This window comes from Gambusia affinis, linkage group LG16 (genome assembly GCF_019740435.1).
Source record: "Gambusia affinis linkage group LG16, SWU_Gaff_1.0, whole genome shotgun sequence".
Taxonomy (NCBI): Eukaryota; Metazoa; Chordata; class Actinopteri; order Cyprinodontiformes; family Poeciliidae; genus Gambusia; species Gambusia affinis.
The window spans coordinates 12,899,410-12,918,881 of record NC_057883.1 but is presented as its reverse complement, the minus strand read 5'-3'; the positions used below and the strand labels follow the sequence as shown (position 1 = coordinate 12,918,881).

Genomic DNA, 19,472 nt, shown 5'->3' with positions numbered 1-19,472 from the left:
ACTACGGCTAGAGCCGGAGCAGGATTTCTGTGTTTGTGTGTCGAATGATCAGTCAGGTTGTGTGTATGTGTGTGAGTGTGAGAGTGAGAGTGCGTGCGTGTCTGAATGCGAGTGACTGTAGTGTTATTTTATTTTTTTTTAAGGAACATCTTTGAATCCAAACTGTGTTAGCGTAAAGGAAGGCTTCCGGAGGAGAACATGTTAACGTACCTGGAGCATACGAACTCAGATGAAGTGGTAAAGAAGTAGTTTGCTGCGTACAGCTCATGAACACAAGACGCATCTACGCAGTTTAACTAAATTCGGTTTAACATCTTTATCGACATCTGCTAACCTGAAGTTCAGATTGTTTTATTTATTATTTTGCCGTAACTAGTAGGTTTTCAAGTAAAATGCCTTCCGTAGGTCGCTCAGGTTAGCTAATGAACTTGTAATCGTCATTTAAAAGACACCAAAGTAGCTAATTATTGGTGATAACCATAAGCTACTTTACATAAAATGCTAAAGACACTGACGAAAAAGCTGAGAAGACATTCACTCAATGAAATCCATCCTTTCCAGCTGAAGGTAAGTTGGAATCAGTTTCTGTTAGAAAACATGGTTGTCATTGTAGGGAAAACATCTGAGAAAGACATTAGTCTGAGTGGGTGCAGCTTGGCTTTACTTTAGTCAAATTGAAGTCCTTGTAATGAGTCCTGCAAGGGGTAATAATGAGTTAATTACCATTCTTTCCTTTTCAGTTCTCCATTTTGCCTCGGCATTTTTTTTAAACTTTTGTTTTCTCAAGTCTGTAGTTTTCTCTGCCATTGAGCTCATTACAACTCATTCAATACCATGTTTGAAGGCATTTTCAACTCTTTTCCAGATGTGGATAATATAGCTTTTACTCATGCTATGGCGTGTGTGTGCGTGTGTGTGAGTGAGTGAAGGAGAGAGAGAGAGAGAGAGTAACACATTTGCACTAATTTTCTTCAGGCTCTATAATTGCTCTACGTGTCAACACAAACATTGGACAACAATTTGGATCTATAGACAGACTAGAAAAACAAACATTGTACTTTCAAAAACTGCTCTGAGCCATAATTATCCCAACATCTACAGTTTTCCACAGCTGTACCCATGTACGTGCTCTCCTTTGTCACTGCTTGCTCAGTTTGCATAATGCCCCTTTTTTACTTAGGAGAGGAGTGAATGGTATCCTGCATGGGTCACTAACTTGCTCCTTCTATACTATTGTGCATCAACCGACTGTATGTCTGTCGCATGGCTGCCATTTTGTGCCAAATTGCTCCCGTTCAAAGGCCCAGCCGAGGATACTTGCACTGAAAACGTGCAACCTCTATTATCCACATTTGTTTATGTTTACGTGTTCCCACTCAGTGATATAATCCTTTCCTCTGGATGATGGGAAATATGAAATTCTCCGCTGCAGATCATTTTGAAAACAACCCCCTCATTCTATCCACAAGTGGACACACTGGCTTATTAACATTTTTTTTTTTTTTTTTTTTCCAGTTAGAGCAGTACTCAGCACACCACATTAAACTATTTGACCTTTTCCAGAGACAAGATCCATACAAAGATTGGGAAAGTCTTACTGTGCACTATGCTGTGAGTCATTATTGGGTCAAAGAAATGTAAATGTATTAAAGCTTCTTAATAGTACCCAAATGACAGTGGATATTTGAGACTTTCAAAAAATCACTCAGCCAGTTTTTCCAAGACAAGCTTTGATTAGAAAATACTTTTTCCCCCTAATGTGTTAATTACATCAAAACAATGGAATTCTCTAATTTTCAGTGTATAACTGCATCACCCACAGCACACAGGTTGATGCACTTTTTTCAAGTTGAATAAAAATACAGATAAAATTTATGGTGTGATGTGGGTAGTGAATGGAGATAATCTTGTAATTCCTTTAATTTCTGTTAGATTTAAAACTACAGCCACTATCTAAGAAGCTGTAGTACATTTTATTATGTTTGGGCTTTGTAAAACTGATTTGGTACATCTGACCTCAAGGAGAACAGAAATTTGGCATCAACCCGGAAAAGCCTGACTGCAAAGCATTGCTAAGTAAGTGTAGGTGCTTGTCCATGCAGGTTCATTGGGATGCTCTTGGCTCACAAGGCAATAGATGGAGTACAATGTGGAAACCACCACTTCATCACAGGGCTCATATTGTTCTGACTGTCATGGTTTGAGACTGTGGGACAAAGTCAGAGTACCCAGAAAGAACAGGCAATCTCTATGCAAAAAGACTCTAGGCTTGGAATTCGATCTCAGGACCTTCTCGCTGCAGGGTGGCAACTGTGCTCCCATTCAGCCTACTTTATGTTTATTAATTTGGAAATTACAGGGTAGATGAGAATGGACTTCTCATGTTTACAAAATCCTGAAATATAGTTTCATGAGGCCATTTGACTATGGCATTTTTAGCATTTTACGCTACGGTTTTCACGCAGTCTGGAGAAGGAAAATTACGTCTTTAGCTAGCGGTGGGCCCCAATCAAGCCTCTTTTGGGCCCTGGAGATCTGACTCCTTCAAAATTAGGCATTTGCTCATACAGTTTTCATGTCTGATTGCTAATTAAAGATGATCAAATTTACTTATGTGCTTAAAAAAATCATAGTTTTTCAGAGCAGTAAAGTTGTCTACAGTTATTCACCCAGAATCTTCACCTTGTTTTACCAGACATGATGCATAAAGCTATAGTTGTGCTCATGTTTTGATCCAGTGGACAATTTTATTCACTTTGCTAAAGTGCTAAACTAACATTAGGAAGCTTACTTTGCTGTGACTGGTTGATGGATTGACACCTAATATATTCTAATATCAAAGTTCAGAGCCGGTCAAATGGGACGGATTGTATTACTGTAGGTTAAAAATATGTAGATTGTTATGGAAACTTTAGATTTGCTACATCGTGTACACAGGCAATAATTTCATTTGCAAGTTGTGCACAGGAAAATATCAATGATTGTTGAAAATTTGGCTGTAAACAAACACACACACAGAAAAAAAATAAATAAAAAATCCACAGGTGGATTGTTTGCTTCCTGTACAGCTGGTATAAAATCAGTCAGTGGTTCAAGAATAGGTACTGAAATTTGAGTTTACTCTTAATACTAATGACTTATAAATACTTGGACCTCAACATCTTGACTTTTAAGTCATTCCTAAAACTTCATAAGTATGGAACAAAGAAGCATATTGCAGGTTTTGTAAGATATAAAATAAAACAATCCGATATCCAAAGTGAATGCTATATAGCTGCCGTCATTATTTATTAGCCAGTTGCTAGGACATATGTCAGAGATGAATTTCTATTGAATTGCAGTGGTCATTGTTATATCAGCATGTGAAGCACTATCATTGTCAAGGACTACTTAGATGTAACATTTAGTGGACCACTGCATTTCCCATATGCATTTATAATCCTTGATCTGGGGTTAGCATCTTAATGAAAACTATTTATCTGCACTTTGACTCAGGAGCCACATACTCAAGCTTTGTATTACAACTTTATGCGTGCTTGTACCATGTTCTATCTTTGCTGCTTCTGGTGCACATGTACACCAGTTTCTTGGAGGCTGATTTACATGGAAGAACATCTGAATTGGATTCGTGTGATTTGTGCTATATCTCTGTTTGTAATGTTGCTCTGCCTATGCAGAGCTCCACTCAAGCTGGCTTTTTATCTGGTATTTTATAAAATTGCTTCCAGCAGAGAAAGCGAGCACATTTTTCAAATATTTTCACTGATTGGGTTTTACTCCTTAAGTGAGCCCATATTTTTTTTAAATCGGCATGGCTTTCAGCAGGTTCTCTTTGATGTTGTTCCACCTTGTTCATTAAAGCTAGACATTTAGCTGCTTATTGCTAAAAATGGCAAACCAAAGTCAGACTTCTCTGAAATCAAGGCTCCTTCTTTTGTTTCTGAGGGCTGGTTTGCACACAGATTTTATATTGGAGTTTGGTCTTCATGCAGTAATCCAGGAGCTCGAGGTGATCCAGAATCGGCCTAACTTGAGTTAAGAACCCACATGTGTGCAAGAGAAAAGAAATCGACCATCTCTGACCTTGTACCGGTGTGTTTTGTGAGGCAGTGTCCGTGTCAGTTTAGAAGGACGGAGCAAAGCTGATATGTGTGTGAACTGGGTGGTGTGAGTACACTTTGACATTGCCATTGATCCAGCTTAGCAAGCTGCTCAGTGATGCAGGGGGCTGACAAGGATTTCATTCAACTGTTCTTGACACACAAACACACAACTCTTTGTCCAGATTAGCGTGCATGGATAAAAAGTCGTTTTTTAATGGTTAATTTATGCAATCTGCTATTCTGTCCACCTCTTTTGTCTGACCTCTGCAGTACTCTGTAATTAGCTGCCCAAATAAATAGTTATCTAATATATGAGATCTAATATAAGGAAAGGACAGTAGTGGCTAGTAAATCAAGAGGCTAAGAAAAAAATGTGCCACTGCATTATGTTAGGGGGCATTAAATGTATAAATTTCAATCAAAAAAGGGTGCTTATATCTTGCTAAAAAGACTTTTATAAAAATATTACTTTTATAATTGTATTAATCAGCCACACCTGAGTCTTTTAGGCTAGACACATTTTTGGAATAGATCAGTTTTCCCTTGCGGGTCAAATACTCTAAAATAAAATCATAAATTTTATTCATTAGTGAAAAAAGTTACCATTTTCACTCTATAACCACAACGACCAACATTTCTTTTAATTAAATTGCATGGAGTTGATGCTAATTATAATAATAATAATAATAATAATAATAATAATAATAATAATAATAATAATAATAATAATAATAATAATAATAATAATAACAACGTAAAGATCAGATAAGTCTCCTTAAAGCTTAAACAAGGATGGGCAAAGAAAATAATTGTTATGGGCCAAGAAACACCATCTCATTTATTATATTTGACACTGTCATTTTGTCTCGGCGTTTTGTTGCATCTGCAGAGCCCAAAAGGAAGCCAAACTAAAAGTGAGTGCTAATCTTTATCTGAGGACATTTAGACCCCGGTTTCTATTCCTCTGGGCCTTAAACATTTAATTGACGATATAGAAAATAGGAAAAAAGCATTTCAAGTTTTTTTTTTTTCTCAAAATTAGATTCTCTAAGAAAAAACATAAAGTCTTGCATACTTCCATTGAAATCATTATTAAATACCATCCATTTGTCATTCGTTTTGGGTTGCCATGTGACTGAGTGGTAGAATTAAAAGGATAATAAAATATAAAATGCTTAAATCCAAGGATGAATTACATTTATATAAAATTTGAAGGTTTTGAAACACATCATATTTGCATTGACTGTGATTTTTACCCATTTGGATCAGTTGAATGTTATGAAGTAAAAGAGATTAGATTCTCCTTTGACCAGATCTAGATATTATTCATAGGAGTTGCATAACCATGTTTTCCTACTATTAGTACATTGTACTATTAGTACGTCAAAACTTGTACAAAACATCCCTCTGACTGCTATGAACTAAAGTACTGAGAACTTTTCCTTTTTTAAATTATACTTTTTCCATTGTTATTGCTTTATTATCCACATGTACATAAATATTTTAAAGTAAAGATGGCTGACTTGACTCCCTCCACAGGGAATGTAAGTTACAAAGGATCATTGCTAAAGAAGCTGGCTGTATTCAAGCTTGTAAATAAAAAGTTGAGTGGAAGGAAAAAGTGTAAAATAAAATATGAATGTATGAAGCTAACACAAGATCTCCTTTTTGTAGTGAATTATTAAAATAGATGCATATTACCCTAGTGGAGTTACTAGGCATTTCTTCAGCAGCTGAAAGTTTACCTTTTAGTTTTGAATATATAAATATTTTGTGTACTACAGCAGAGTTTGAACGAGATACTTCCTTCTCACCTGTTTTTCATATCTACAATCAGACGACCTGTCTAACCATGAGCTGATTGTCAGTTAGGCAGGATCTTGGGTTTTGTTTCAGCAAACTGTGAAACCATGCCAGAGCAGAAACATTATCAGATGTGGGTCACAGAAAAACACATGCAAAGTTTTCAGGTTCCCTCTTCCACAGTAACAATCCCTCTTGTCAGATGCTGTAAATATATAACAGACACTGAGGAAAGAGTCCAAAACGGCACACAGTCAAGAAACATACTTTGAATATGCAAGAGTGAAGCTCACTGGCTCTTCATATAATTGCAGCGTGTCTGTGTACCGACTTAAACTCGCGTTTATGTTGATTTAGTGTTGTGTTTTGGTTCATCCCTGTGTTTTTCACTATGACTACATGTGAGCTAGTCCAGTTTAGAGTCAGAGATGCAGCATTACTAAGACATACGCCCATATCCTACACAAGGGTCCTCTGATCCATGAGCAACAGCCTTTGAGGTGACTCCCGGGGCGAAGGAAATGCCAAATCATTACTGTCAGTTTGACTTGTTGTCAGAGAGACAGTGATCGCTCTGTGGAGATGTTTCCATACAGAAGCTCCAAAAGCTAAATATGGTAGAAAAAATTAACTCATTTCAGGGAATACACATTGTTCTCTTGAGGACATCTATTAGTATTTGAGCAATGATTGTAGTTTTATTGCTACTTTCCTGCTCTTTTGTTTTAGAGAAGAAGAATTTGAACAGTTTAATTGATGATGGGTGTCAACATTTAATAGCACTTTACAGTTTAGCTTAAGCATTGTGCCAAAAGACATTCCCTGCATGAAGTTGTTTCTCAGAGTAGTTTTTTTTCTTTTTTTTTTTTTTTAGTTTTTTTAGCAAAATCCCTTGAACGTAAATAGTTCAGAAAAGCCCGACGGTTGAAGAAATACCATCCAGTTGAGAATTCTGGGCATCCAAGCCTATTAACGTATATAAATTAATTAGGACATGAAAATCAGTAGGGAGTTATTTATTAACTGTGATCTGTTGTTTGGTTTACTCTGACATGACTCACTACGTAAAAAGTCTTCCATCTTCTCTTGCGATGGCATACAAAATATATAAAATCTGATTTCAAACATGAAAACGGGGAAGTTTTGGCTTCGTGATGCAGCAGGACTGTCAAAACAGAGCTTTGCTGAAGAGGCTGCTAAACCAAACAGTGGAATTTCCTTTTAATATCATTTGAATACAGCCTTTGGTTTGTTGGGATTTGGAGCTTTGGCTCCTGTTCCCCCTTTTCACACGTTCTGAGAAACTTCAGAACGAAGAGTGTGTGTGTGTTTTACACACTGTAAGCATATATCCACACACACACATGCACAGATGGCAGCTGCTCAGCGAAGCCTCTGAGTGGTAATTACTGAGTGTGAGGCGCATTACTTAACTCTTAGCGTTGCATACTGCAGGCTATCTGTATTGTTTCTGCTGCTGTAAAGGAGGAATTGATTTTTTTTTTTTTTTTAAAGACGGGCCTCTTTAGGTCGTGGGAAACAAAGTCTGCAGTTTGTCAACAGGATGACTCAACTTTATGTGTCTATTTTTATTGTAGAATAAAATCAGCTTTGTTCTTGCTGTTTGGAGCTCAACGTGAATTGTTGCAGATTTATTGCTGTAAAGCTAAAAAGAAAAAATTTGAAACAGTCAAAGAAAGATCATTGTTTCACATCTTTAAAATGTTGCTTTTTACATTATGTTCATCTGTATGTAAGTATTTTCCGCAAATTAAGGAGTACAGTGTACAAATAAAACTGTGATAATCGCCGCCAGTTTTGTTGCCTTTTGTAATTAAAGCTGTTAAACACAGCCTTCTTTGGTGACCATGTTGCTACAGTGTGTAAAATTACCAAAATGAAATTTACTGGAAATTTACTAGTCTTTCTAGCACTAACAGCAATAAACCTGGTCATCAAACATAAGTCAGGAAATTCCACTGGTTTTTGCACTCGAGTTTAGGTTTGATGTTCCCTCCAGGTCCAACCAAGAACTTGGACCAAGAGCTGCACATTACATTTACATTTAGTTTTTGTTAACTTGTTGATCTCTGTAGATATCAGGTAAGATTATGAGATTATGAGTAGAATGAATTGTTTTGATTGGTCCAGTTATATGTAGACATCCAGCAGTTTAATGTAGTACAGTAGTAGTTGCCTGCCTTATTTAACTGTAATATGTGACAAGCTGAATGTTTTTTTTGTTTTTCTTGTTTGTTTTTTTAGATTTCCTATCATGGCAGTGGAGAGGGAGGGGAGAGTGATGACTCAGAAGGCGAGAACCAGGAGCTCGCACAGATTGACAGAGGTACATGAGCCATCTAAATCATTTTTCTTGTAAATAATGAGTCACACAATTCAGGTTTGTACTAAATGCACATAGATTGTTGCATTTGTTTTTTTTTTTAATTTTCTGACTGGGATTCTTCCTGCTCATTCGTGCTTTAACATCTTCAGAGAGACGGAGAAATTGTGCCCTCACCCCTTTGGCCACCAGCCAGCAGCACAACCAGGGTCCCGTGTCTCCGGCCCGTTTACGACGCCTTCGTCTCCTACTGGATGCCAATCTGGATCGTCACTCGTCAGAGGAAGAGCTAGAGCGGATCAGCTGCGGCGACAACAGGAAGTGGGTGTCCGGCTTTCCCCAGCGCCACAGCGACCATCACAGTAGCCCCTCCAGCGATGAAGAAGTGCGGGACCTGTGTGGCTGCCGGTCGCCTCCGGCCTCGGTCAGACCTCTGGTTGAGCCCGGTGCTGCTTGCCTGGCTGCCTCTCCCAGCCCTGTCCTGTTTAGCTCCAGCCCGCCGCGCAACCTGAAACCACCCCCAATGAGGTTTCAGCTCCAGGTGGCTCAGCCACTCACACGGCCCATCATCCTGACCCACTTTGACCAATCAGCACCTTATAGAAAGTATCGGCACAGCTACAGCGGAGAACCGGGGAGACCCAGTCTGGACCTGGAAAAAATGCAACAGGTTAGTTTACCAATTTGTCCTCGAAAGTCTACCAACTCTGCAGAATTACAAACTGCGGAAGAGAAACGGTTTGCTTGTTTCTTTTCACAAATTACTCCCAAAATGGAAAAGCTACTTTGCATGTTTTAGTTGTGGTTCAGCATAGCTTTTATTTCCTTTTATAGATGTTTAGAACCTGTATTAGAAAGTCAGTAATGAGCACTTCAGTTTGAAGTCAGTACAACATGCTGCAGGGACAAATAGGCTTTTACATGCAGTTTATATGTATCTCTGAAGAGAGATGTTAAGTTGTGTTATTAGTTCTGCTTTAATTCAAATTCAGACTTTTAAATAGGACTGCAGAGGGAAAGTGTTCAGTTTGACAGAAAATGAGCATCCGGTTGAATTATTATTATTGCTTCAACATTTTTTTTAAACTGTTTATTTCAATAAAATAAACCTACTTTTCATGTAAAGTAAAACTTTAAAATTGTTATTTTATTCATCAGTTAGTGGTAGAGTTGTCTACAAAATGAATACATATGGTGCATTTCTCATTAAATCTTAGATATTATTTGCTCAATTTTATGTTAGATTTTTTTATATTGTCATTCCAAGTGAAGCTGTGAAAGCTTCATCTCTGTGAAATCGCTCTTATAATCAAGGTAGCAGACTGACGGTGATAAAAAAGGAGCACACTGTTTAAGCACGAGTTGGAACTGCAGCCATTATCTCTTTGCATTAAAATGCAAAGAGGAAAGTGCTGCAAAACGTATCACTGATAACTAATAGAACAGTTTTCTGGCTCCTCGGTGACTTCAAGTTGAAAGCTTCAGCCAGCAGTAATGAAGACTATTGGAGGTTGAAGATCATCTCCTCCTGAGAAGAACGCTACAGAACTGTGTTGCCACCAGTACAGAGGTTGCTACACGTTGGCAGCAAATAAGTCATTTATGTGTAAGAAAAGAAAATATGACAGACTTGAAGGAAGAAAAAGGATGGACAGCAGAAGAGTAGTCTAAATATATTTTAGCAGATAAATCCATATTTGATTGGAAGATTATTTGTCTGTCAGAGAAATAATGACTCAACCAATGTGTTGGTGTGTTCTACTTTAAAAAATAAAAAATAAAAACCACTCTGTCAGTGGGAATTGTAGAAGTTATGAAGAACTGGGATCAATGCTGGCATTTGATGTTTAAAATACTCTATCTGTTCTTAAGTATACCACAGAAGCATGTTATGACACAAAGGGAATCTTTTAAGGAATAATATTAACTCTAAGAAGCTCAAAATGCACAGAAAGCCTTCCATATCCGTAGCTGGACACTCTCCACCTCGGTGGTCCTGCTGGACAGGGATGAAGGAGAGGGAGGGACGGACGGCAGATGTCCGCGCTCATTTCTCACAAAGGCTTGTGAGCGAGGGGAAACGACGAAGGGGTGGGAGGCAGAAGGAGAGGATTAAATAAACAAGACAAAAACGACAGCCGCTAATGAGTCACGGAGAAGCTGGTCCGCTAATCATTAAAATCCAATAGACCTGTTGGCCCACACCGTGGATGGGACAGTATATGTTCAGGGAGGGGGGGAAGATGCAGGTTTCAGGGCTCCATATGTCCATGTGTTGTTTTTTTGAGGGAAAGAGCAGATGATGGGAGACAGTGGGCCGTGCTGATCGAACAGTGTGTGTGCATCCATCATCCAGCCAGCATGTGCACATCCTCCTGCTCATTTTACAGTATCCGTGTGTGTCTGTGAGCGTGTGCACGCTCAGTCAAGTGGAATGGGAGGTGCTGCTGGGTATACAAAAGGGGGCCTGCAGAGGTAGAAAGCAGACTCAGCCGGAGTTTCCCCCGATTAACCCTTTACATGAACGGTCCTGGAGGAGAAACTGTAGAACAGAGTTAAAAAATGCAGTTAAGGGGTTGGCAGGTTTGAAGAAGCGTGCAAGAAAGCAAAAGTTTCATGTGATCATTGTTCAAGGTAAATAGAAAAATGTGCAAAGTTTTTTAAAAAAGTTGTAATTTTTTTTTACACGTCCCCAGAGAGTTTGGCCACAGCAAGAACAAAATGCTGCATTTATGCGTGTCATAATTTCATTGAAAAGGAAGGTTCAATGGTCAGCGAGTTGCTTTCTTTAAGTCCCCACTATTCTCCCTCGATTATCCACGTCACAAATGAGGTTGAACCATTTGTTACTGTAATTATCCATGGAAGAGCAACAGTTTTCGTGCTAGATGCAGGTCATATACAGTGTACATATACAGTGTATACTTTATGCTCCCGTTTAATAATAATAATAATAAAAAAAAAAAAGTGTTTTAGGAGATAAAGCAAGGCATCGTAGGCTTGAAATTTGACCCACAGCTGGAGAACCCGTTGGAAGAGGCGAGCAGATTTCTGGATGAAACTGACCGTTCTTGCCTCTTTCTTGTGAACAAACATTTGAACATGTGTAATTTATTTTGGAAGAGGGGCGTTCATACTTTACTAGCAACAGCTGAGCCATAGTCGCAGATTCACTGAAGACTATATCACTTGGATTTTAACTTAAGGTTGGCTGAAATTTGATCCCGTATAACTCCTGCATGAAGATCAATCTCTGATCTAATCTCTCCAGTCTTGGAGGGTTGCTTCTTGTTACATTACCACCATAAACTTCAATGTTTTTGTTGGGATTTTTTTTTGACAAATGATGACCAACACAAAGTAGCATAAATGTCTTACTAGTGAAAATCTGAAAAAAACGTGTCTTGCCTTTGTATTTAGCCTCAGCACTCAAATACTCCTGAATTACATTTCTTAAATACTCATCTCACTTTAGTCATGCTTTTGCACAATTACATTTTGCTGCTTCTAGTGTTTCTCAGTATTTAGCTCCATTCGTCAGCCAATCTACTCTGATCAGTTTTTGTCCTTGTGAAAGCGTTACATCAGCATGATGCTGCCACCACCACGTTTCACAATGGGAAAAAGTCTGTGGTTGTAACATGACAAAATGTGGATCATTGTGCAGGACAGGGTAGTTCTACTGTTTTGGCAGAGAAGACTAATCAAGTTGAGACTGATCAGTTTAAAGAAGTGATGTGGTTGATGATGTAAAAAAAAAAATAACAACAACACACTAAACAAAAACCGTGTCCTGTTAAGTGGGCAAAGTTTAGGTTTATATTAATGCACAATATGGGATCCCAGATGAAACCAGGTGCTGATCTGAACTAAAGTAAATTGTGACTCTTAATCTGGCAGATTGTTGTGACAAACCAGCAACTTCTTATTTCACAGCTGCACATCACATCTGGGTGAAAATCCACATCGAAATGTACAAGAGTGTATTTTGCAACCTTGGCAGGAAGCCTAATTTCTGTTTCCACATTCACGTTTAGGTGGTCTGCTCTCCTAATTGTGCCACTGACACAGAATAGATCAGGTTGGGCGTGAGGTGAGAATGAGGCCAAGTTGACTGCAGCTCTCTGTCCCACATCACAACAGCAGGAGTCTTGTGTTTCCATTCTTTCCTGAGGTCCTTGGAAGCTGCCTCCCCAAACTTCAGACAATTTGATGATTGTGTGGTCCCTCCGCCCCCACCGTGTGTCTTTCTCTTTCTTTTTTCTGAGAATGGCGAAGCTGCGTGGACATGGAGGGCAGAGGGAGACAGGATATTGCATAAGCCTCAAGTGTTTAGTTTTTGTCAGACAGCTGGATTTGCATCCTGATTCACCCTTTTGTCATGCAAAGATATCACATTTCACGACTGAAATGTTCTGAAATCTTCTGTACTCAGTAGTGTTCTGTGGTAAAGTTCACTCTATGTATGTATGTTTGTATAAATAACATTTTTCAGAAAGTGGTTCATGCTGCTGAACATGTCTGTTCTCCACAGAAAATGCTGCTTAAGAAGAACTGTGGAGGGAAAACGCGGACAATGAAGATTCGGGTGAGTTTCTTGTAAAAACATTTTCAAAAACTAGGCATTTTAAGCTAAATTACTTGTTAAATCACTTGGAATTTCAATTTTAAGAAACATATCTTCTTTCTAAATAAAATTGTAGAAACAGACATGGGATCTACACAAGGTGTTTGGCAGGAGGTTCACTAAACGTAACACACTAACCTGGAAAAGCAAAGTAGTGATTTACACATAGTTCTACGGTCATTTGGAGTTAGTGGTGATAAAAAGTGATTGCTTGTCAAAATTGTATACTTATGAGGTTGCATTGACATTTTACCAAAGTTTTATATTGCTCTCAAAAGGGGTTGGAGCTCTGCATAAACGATTATCTGTTCCTTAAGGTTTCAAAATGCTCTAAATCCCAGCTCCACTTTTCATAGCAGCTTGATGCACCTCTATTTTTCCATCTCTCACCAGAAAATGACAAACACTGCTATTTGGAATTTCTTCTGCCCACCAAACTGAAAGCTAAAAGAGTGACACCAAGCAGCTTGTCTTGTCAAGGAATGAACTGCAGGTCCTTAACCTGAGCAGATAGCCCAACTAAATAATCAACTTCTTTTTGGTCCAGTAAAAGAAGTCTATAAAAAGCAAACCAACATAACATATTACAATGTTTAATTTGTGATTCATTTAGCAGCAGGTTAATCTGCTTCTATACACAACACAACCAGCTTATCAAGTTATTTCTCCCTCCGCTTTCCCTTTTTTCTTTCTTTACAAGAAAACATACGCTATGCTCTTTTTCCATCTTTGTTTAATTTTTGAAAGTAAATGAATTGGTTTTAGGGGAATGTAAACACAGGCGCAGGTTGCACAGGAAGGACTCTTTGTCAAGCAGGACGCAGACGATGGTGATTCTCATTACAGATAAGGTTGCTCCGTTGCCCTGTGAACAGCAGAGCAGGTCCTGTGGCCGGCTCCTTGATCTCCTTCCAACTCCACACTGGGACGGCATCTGGCCTAGACGTTTGTTTCCATGCCCTCCTAGCTGCAGAAAATCTGATAGCACCATCAGCTCCACACCGCAGCGATGCTTTGAAGCTCCCTTCGTCAGGTTTATCACACCCGGCGACCTTTATTGCCCAGCTTAGTTGCTTTAAGAGGGCGCTGAAAGCTTTGCAAAGTGTCTTGATGGATCTGAAGAACATCTACTAAACTGTGTAAAAAAAAAATTGGTTTTGTTGTTGTTGCTGTTTGAGGGGAAGCTCGACTGGAACGAGCCTCGGCTTCTTGGCGCGGAGCAGCCCACTCCAGAAGGACGCGCAGTGTGCTGAGAGAAGTGACGTTATTATCACGTTGTGTGGGATTGTGTCAGTGGAACCTTATCACACTCTTGTTTATGTATACACACCAACTGTGGCTGCAGCTCGTGTGTTTCACGCACACCAGCCTTGTGTGTGGAGATGGAAAGCGAGGATGATCTTTGAGTGAGTGTCGGTGAAAGGTAGAGGAGGAGGAAGAGGAGGTGGAGTGCGTGCGGTTCCCTTGTGGTGTTTTTCCAGGGATGGAGTCATTTTCCATTTATAGCCTGGGCCGGCTGCGATCTGTTTAGCTCCACTGAAACACACAAGTATTACTCATTATCCTTCATTCTCTCTCACTGGTTGTGTTGTCCATGTCGGTGACGTCTGCAGGCACTGGGTCCTGTCCAGCTTTTAGATTTTTCCTTTTTCCTTTTTTTTCCTTTCTCGTAGCTGCACACTGCAAGTCTTTGAGATGCTTGGAAACAAATTTTTTTTGTGCGCGCCACTCATCTGTTTCCCCGCCTTTTATCTGCAAACGCTCGATTTCCTGGCTGCGGACCAGAAGAGACACTGGATCTGATGGGGCCCTACGTTTCAAGCAACTCAAGCATGAGAGTAGTCGCAGGGGTCAGGGAGGTCGGCAGTGGTGTGTATGAAGAGGAGGGGTCAGTTGGAAAACAGATTTGGCTGCTTCTGACTGTTTTTTTGTGTGAACGGGACACCATGTTGGAAGCAGAACTGATGGCGTGTGGAGTCAGTCGCCATGAGAAGTTTTTAGCTGGCAGAGTGACGACTGATGGAAGTGAAGGAAATGGTGCAGTCATGGTTGCAGTGGATAAAAGAACGTGCTGCACAGCATTATTTCAGTTTGGACTGAGGTTAATTACACGGATGTGATGCAGGTCTTATCAAAAATATATACTTTGTTGTAATAAAGGAAAAACAAAAAAACTTTTCCTCCAACAAGAGAAGTGCCACATTACACACAGACATTACACACTTTAATGGGAACAAACTATCACATAATTTTGAAGAGTGAGGAAAAGGATTTAAGACATTCTGAGTGTTTACAAGTAAAAATCTGAAAAGTGTGGCATGCTTTTGTTCCTTAAAACCCCTTGAATCAATAGCTGGTAGAATCACATTTTCCTGCAATTACAATTGAAAATCTTTTGAAATGGATTCCTATCAGCTTTCTACATCGAGAATCTTGGTTTCGCTATCCGAATATTTTCCATTTATTGACCGTTTTTGTTTTTCTTTTAACAATGACTGAATAGTTTGAAGACCATCCGTCGTTTTACAATTCACACTCCTGACAGCTCGCTGCAGAAGTGCAGTTGTTTTCAACCCACAGAATGCATGTATCTAAATCAATCTGAAAGCTTCCCATGAGAGCATCAGAGCATCATGTCAGACCTGGATGCTACAGTGGATCTCATGATCCGGGAGCTGAAATTGCATTGAAGGGTTATGGAAGTTATGGAGCGAGTCTCTGATCCTTGCAGATCACACACCGGTGCAGCTGAACCGCTGATGCAGAAGGAGCACCCTATCTTAAATCTAAATACATAAATACTTGCTCAAGCACTGTATGACCTGAAGACTTTATAGCTACTTCGTTCAACTACAGAGTGAGTGAGGCAAAGAGAGCAGTATTAATATCTACAACCAGATAAGGATCACATCCTGGAAGCCGTTTTATAATCAGAATAAGTTTATATTTAGAGGAAGAGGTTAACTCTCAGTATAACCAGGCTGCTAGGAGTCAAAGTATTAGCTCTGTTTCCTCTTACAGTATTTAACCATGAGCACAGCAGGGAAATATTCAGGGAGCTTCCTGAAGTTAGAATGTCAATCCTCTCTTCTCAATGTTGCAAAGACAGCAAACAAGCATTTTTTTCAGACCGGTGTAATTTCTACAGATGCATTTTTTTTTTACAAACTTTAGTTAATTGTGATTTCTCTTTATGAACAAATAATATAAGACCTAAGAACATCTTTTAAATGATTTCTTGCCTTTCTGTCTTGAGTGTTCATTTGTTATTTAATTTAGTAGCAGAGTTCACATTTCAAGCTAGCATTACCATCTTTTGATAGCGAGGCTAGCATTTTGAAAACTGCAGTCTCCATGCTTTAAACTCTCATAAATGTTGAATCCTTCACTTAAATGTGAAATCTCTAAAATGTGAACACCTGAACTGGTAGTAAAACAGTTCAGTTTAAAGGGTCTTCACTCTGCAACAGCCTGCACACCGAACAGTGTTGCTGTCAGTGCAACACAGTGCAAAATTTTGGCAAAATTGTTCAGACTTTCAGAATTGTCCTGATTACCTCATTGTAGGTGGCTGTAGTATGCAGCCACCATATGGAGAAGATCTTTTTAGTATTCACTTTTATATTCTCAGTTTCCCACATCTCACTTTTTCTTTTTTGTTTCTTTTTTTATTACTGTTTAAATCAACACCTCAATTCAACTCTCCTCTGGTTGTGGGAATTGTTGCTGAGTTACAGCAGCTGGATCCCTGAAGCTGTTGGCTGAAGCTATAAAGCTACACCTGTGGCCTCACTACGAAGGATTTATCTGAGAGAAACCAGTCGGTCACAGCGATCCATCCATCTCGGTTTTCAGTTTCTGTGAGGAATCGGCTCGCCGCAGCCCTGGAGAAAGTGCAGCCTCACTGCCAAATCCAACAAAGTAATTTCCTGCTGTTTCCTGTGGGGAGAAAAATGACTCTGGCTAATTTTAGAAAAGAGGGGTGGTGTTGGGGAGGGGTGATGGGGGACTCTCTGCAATTGGCGAAAGCATTATTGTTCCTAAATCTCCTCCAAGATTGAAACAAAATCTGTATAAGTGTTTTTTCAGAGGAATCAGGGACATTTAATCCAGTTGTTTATGAATGAATCCTCTTTTTCTGTCTTTAGAATCTTACCAGCAGTCGTCCTCCGTCCAGGTACACCTACGACCCCGCCATCTTCGCCTTCCGCTCCCTGAGCACAGCGCCCCCCTGTAGATCCTTGACTCCGTCTGAGGACCCTCCTAGCTCCTAAGCAGACATCGTCACCACCTCCTCCAGACTCTGACCCGCACCGCTTCACCATCTTATTCTTTTTTTTTTTTTCTTCGAAACTCTGTGGCACGTGAAGGACTGAGCTTTGGAAAGGTGTTCATCTAAAGGTGGAACTGTTGCACTCTCAGGTAATCCCTCCCTGCCCCTTTGATCTCTGCCGGAGCCAGGACACGACTCGGCAGAAATCACTTTGTTTAGTTGTAATTCAGGATCATTCATTGCACAAACATGGACCAAGAAGGGGTTAACCTCGCGGAAGACTGTTTGGATCACACACAGAAGGGAATGATGCATGTTAGACAATCAAGTGGTTCCAGGGTTTCTTCCTATCTAAACAGAAAAGACTCCTCTATCCTGTTACTGTTAAACTGAAATGGCGGTCGCATTTATCTGTCTGAAACTACTTCTCTGGATGTGTTGCTGCAAACGCCGTACTGTAAGGTCGCGCTATAACAAACATGTATGACTGTAGTTGGATAGTCGACTCTCGATGACGACTCGTCACTCGTCGGAGTTCCTCTTATTTTCTTTTCTTGCATGAATCCCAGAACTCTGCAGAAACTGAGATCTGGGGAAACATTTATGACTGTAGGGTTGCTGCACATTTGGCCAATCTGTTGTTCTGGTTGGCCTACTCGTAGTGTGCCATTTCAGTTTTATTTTTTTTATTTCCAGTAATGTACCTCGGTTACATTCTAGGTAGAAGAGGACCACTGGTCTATCTAAAGATTACTTAATGCCTTGAAATGACATTCCTGCTATATTAAGGTCTGAGGTACTTCCCATGCCCTGAAACGAGCTCCATCGCGTCACCGCTGTAACTAAGACTTCGCCGAAATGATTGTAACATTGTGACATGTTTTCGTCCATTGTTGCACTAAAACACAATTCAATAAATGCTCTGTGGCCTCTTCTTTACGAGGTGATGTCATTTTATTCCATAATGTGTTTAAAGCGGTACAACACCTTGTAAAAGTATTCACACCATTTAGTCTTCACACCATTTAGTCTTCTATTTAGCAGAAGAGACGGATGGAAGAAGGGTGGAGGTCACCCTGAACATACCAGCCCTATAATGAAACGTGGTGGTGGCAGCATCATGCCATGAGTATGCTGTCTTCAGCAGAGACGCTAAAGCTGGTCAGAGTCTATGGTAGGGCTTTGTGTTTCTTAATAGTTTTGGCTAAAATGAAAAATGCAATGTTTTGAAATATAAATATCAGAAGAAAATGCAAATTTAAGCACATTAACAGTAACATATGTTTTAGATGTTTTCTTACATTTTACACAAATAGGGAAAAATGTGTACATCATCTTTGAGCTGAAGCTGTTTTTCTTTACTTTGTAGTCAGATAATTACATACTGGTGGTCCTATAAAAATAAATTTTCCTTAGAAGATGTTTCTTGAAAATGTTAAGTTTTTTTTTTTTCTTCCAAAAGATCATTTATGGTTCTGAAGTTTTCTTTAGCTGAACGGAGGGCAAAAAATGGCACTTTGGATTGTAAAGGTTGCAGACTCCTGGTTTATAGGAACATTTCTAACAGGGCAGTGCTTGAAGAAAATCAGCTAAAAGATGCAAAGACTTGAGATAGGGTTTCACTTTCTAACCCTAAACATACAGCTAAAGCTAGAATGGAAAAGTTTAGATCAAAGCATATTTAAGTGATATAATCTGTGGCATGACTTAAAAACTCCTGTTAAGATGCTTTCCACTCAATCTGACTGAGTTCCAGCTATTTTGTAAAGAATGTGCAAAAGCTTTAATCTCAACATGTGGAAAATCTAAGACATGCAGCTGCAATTGAGGGGTAATCCGTCCGTCAGCTACACCTGCTTACAGGGTCGCTGGGGGAAACCGGTTATCTCCAACGGTCATTGGGTGAGAGGTACACCCTGGACAGGTCACACATGTTAAACAATCATGCACACATTCGTACCGAAGGGCAATTTAAAGAACCCAATTAACTTTAGTCATGGTTTTGGAGTCTTGAGGAAAGCCAGAGTAACCAGAGATGCAAACGCCTTGAAGAAAAGCACCAGGCTGCGATTCAAACCCATAACTGTTCAACTGGTTCACCTTGTAGTCCCTTCATGCCCCAATGTAAGTATGCAAGAAAGGATGAGGGGATGGAATTATAGATGGAGGGGAAAACTGATGATTAGTTGGAATAGATTGAATGAGTGGAGGGATAAACAAACGGATCCATTAAAATTTTAATGGAAAAGCATAGTTCTGAGTGATAATTAAATTATATTCCATGCTACAGAGGAACCATGCATATGAAACAAGTAGTCTTTG

The 19,472-nt window shown here is 39.5% G+C and overlaps 1 protein-coding gene across 1 annotated transcript; it reads left to right on the top strand.

Moving 5' to 3' along the window:
- Nucleotides 1-18,089, top strand: si:dkey-16j16.4. Its single transcript, XM_044141856.1, has 5 exons — nt 1-567; nt 8,172-8,253; nt 8,403-8,920; nt 12,785-12,838; nt 17,026-18,089. The coding sequence occupies exons 1-5, from the start codon at nt 499-501 to the stop codon at nt 17,149-17,151; spliced, it is 849 nt and encodes a 282-aa protein (XP_043997791.1). The 5' UTR covers nt 1-498; the 3' UTR covers nt 17,152-18,089.
- Nucleotides 18,090-19,472: the final 1,383 nt, after the last annotated feature.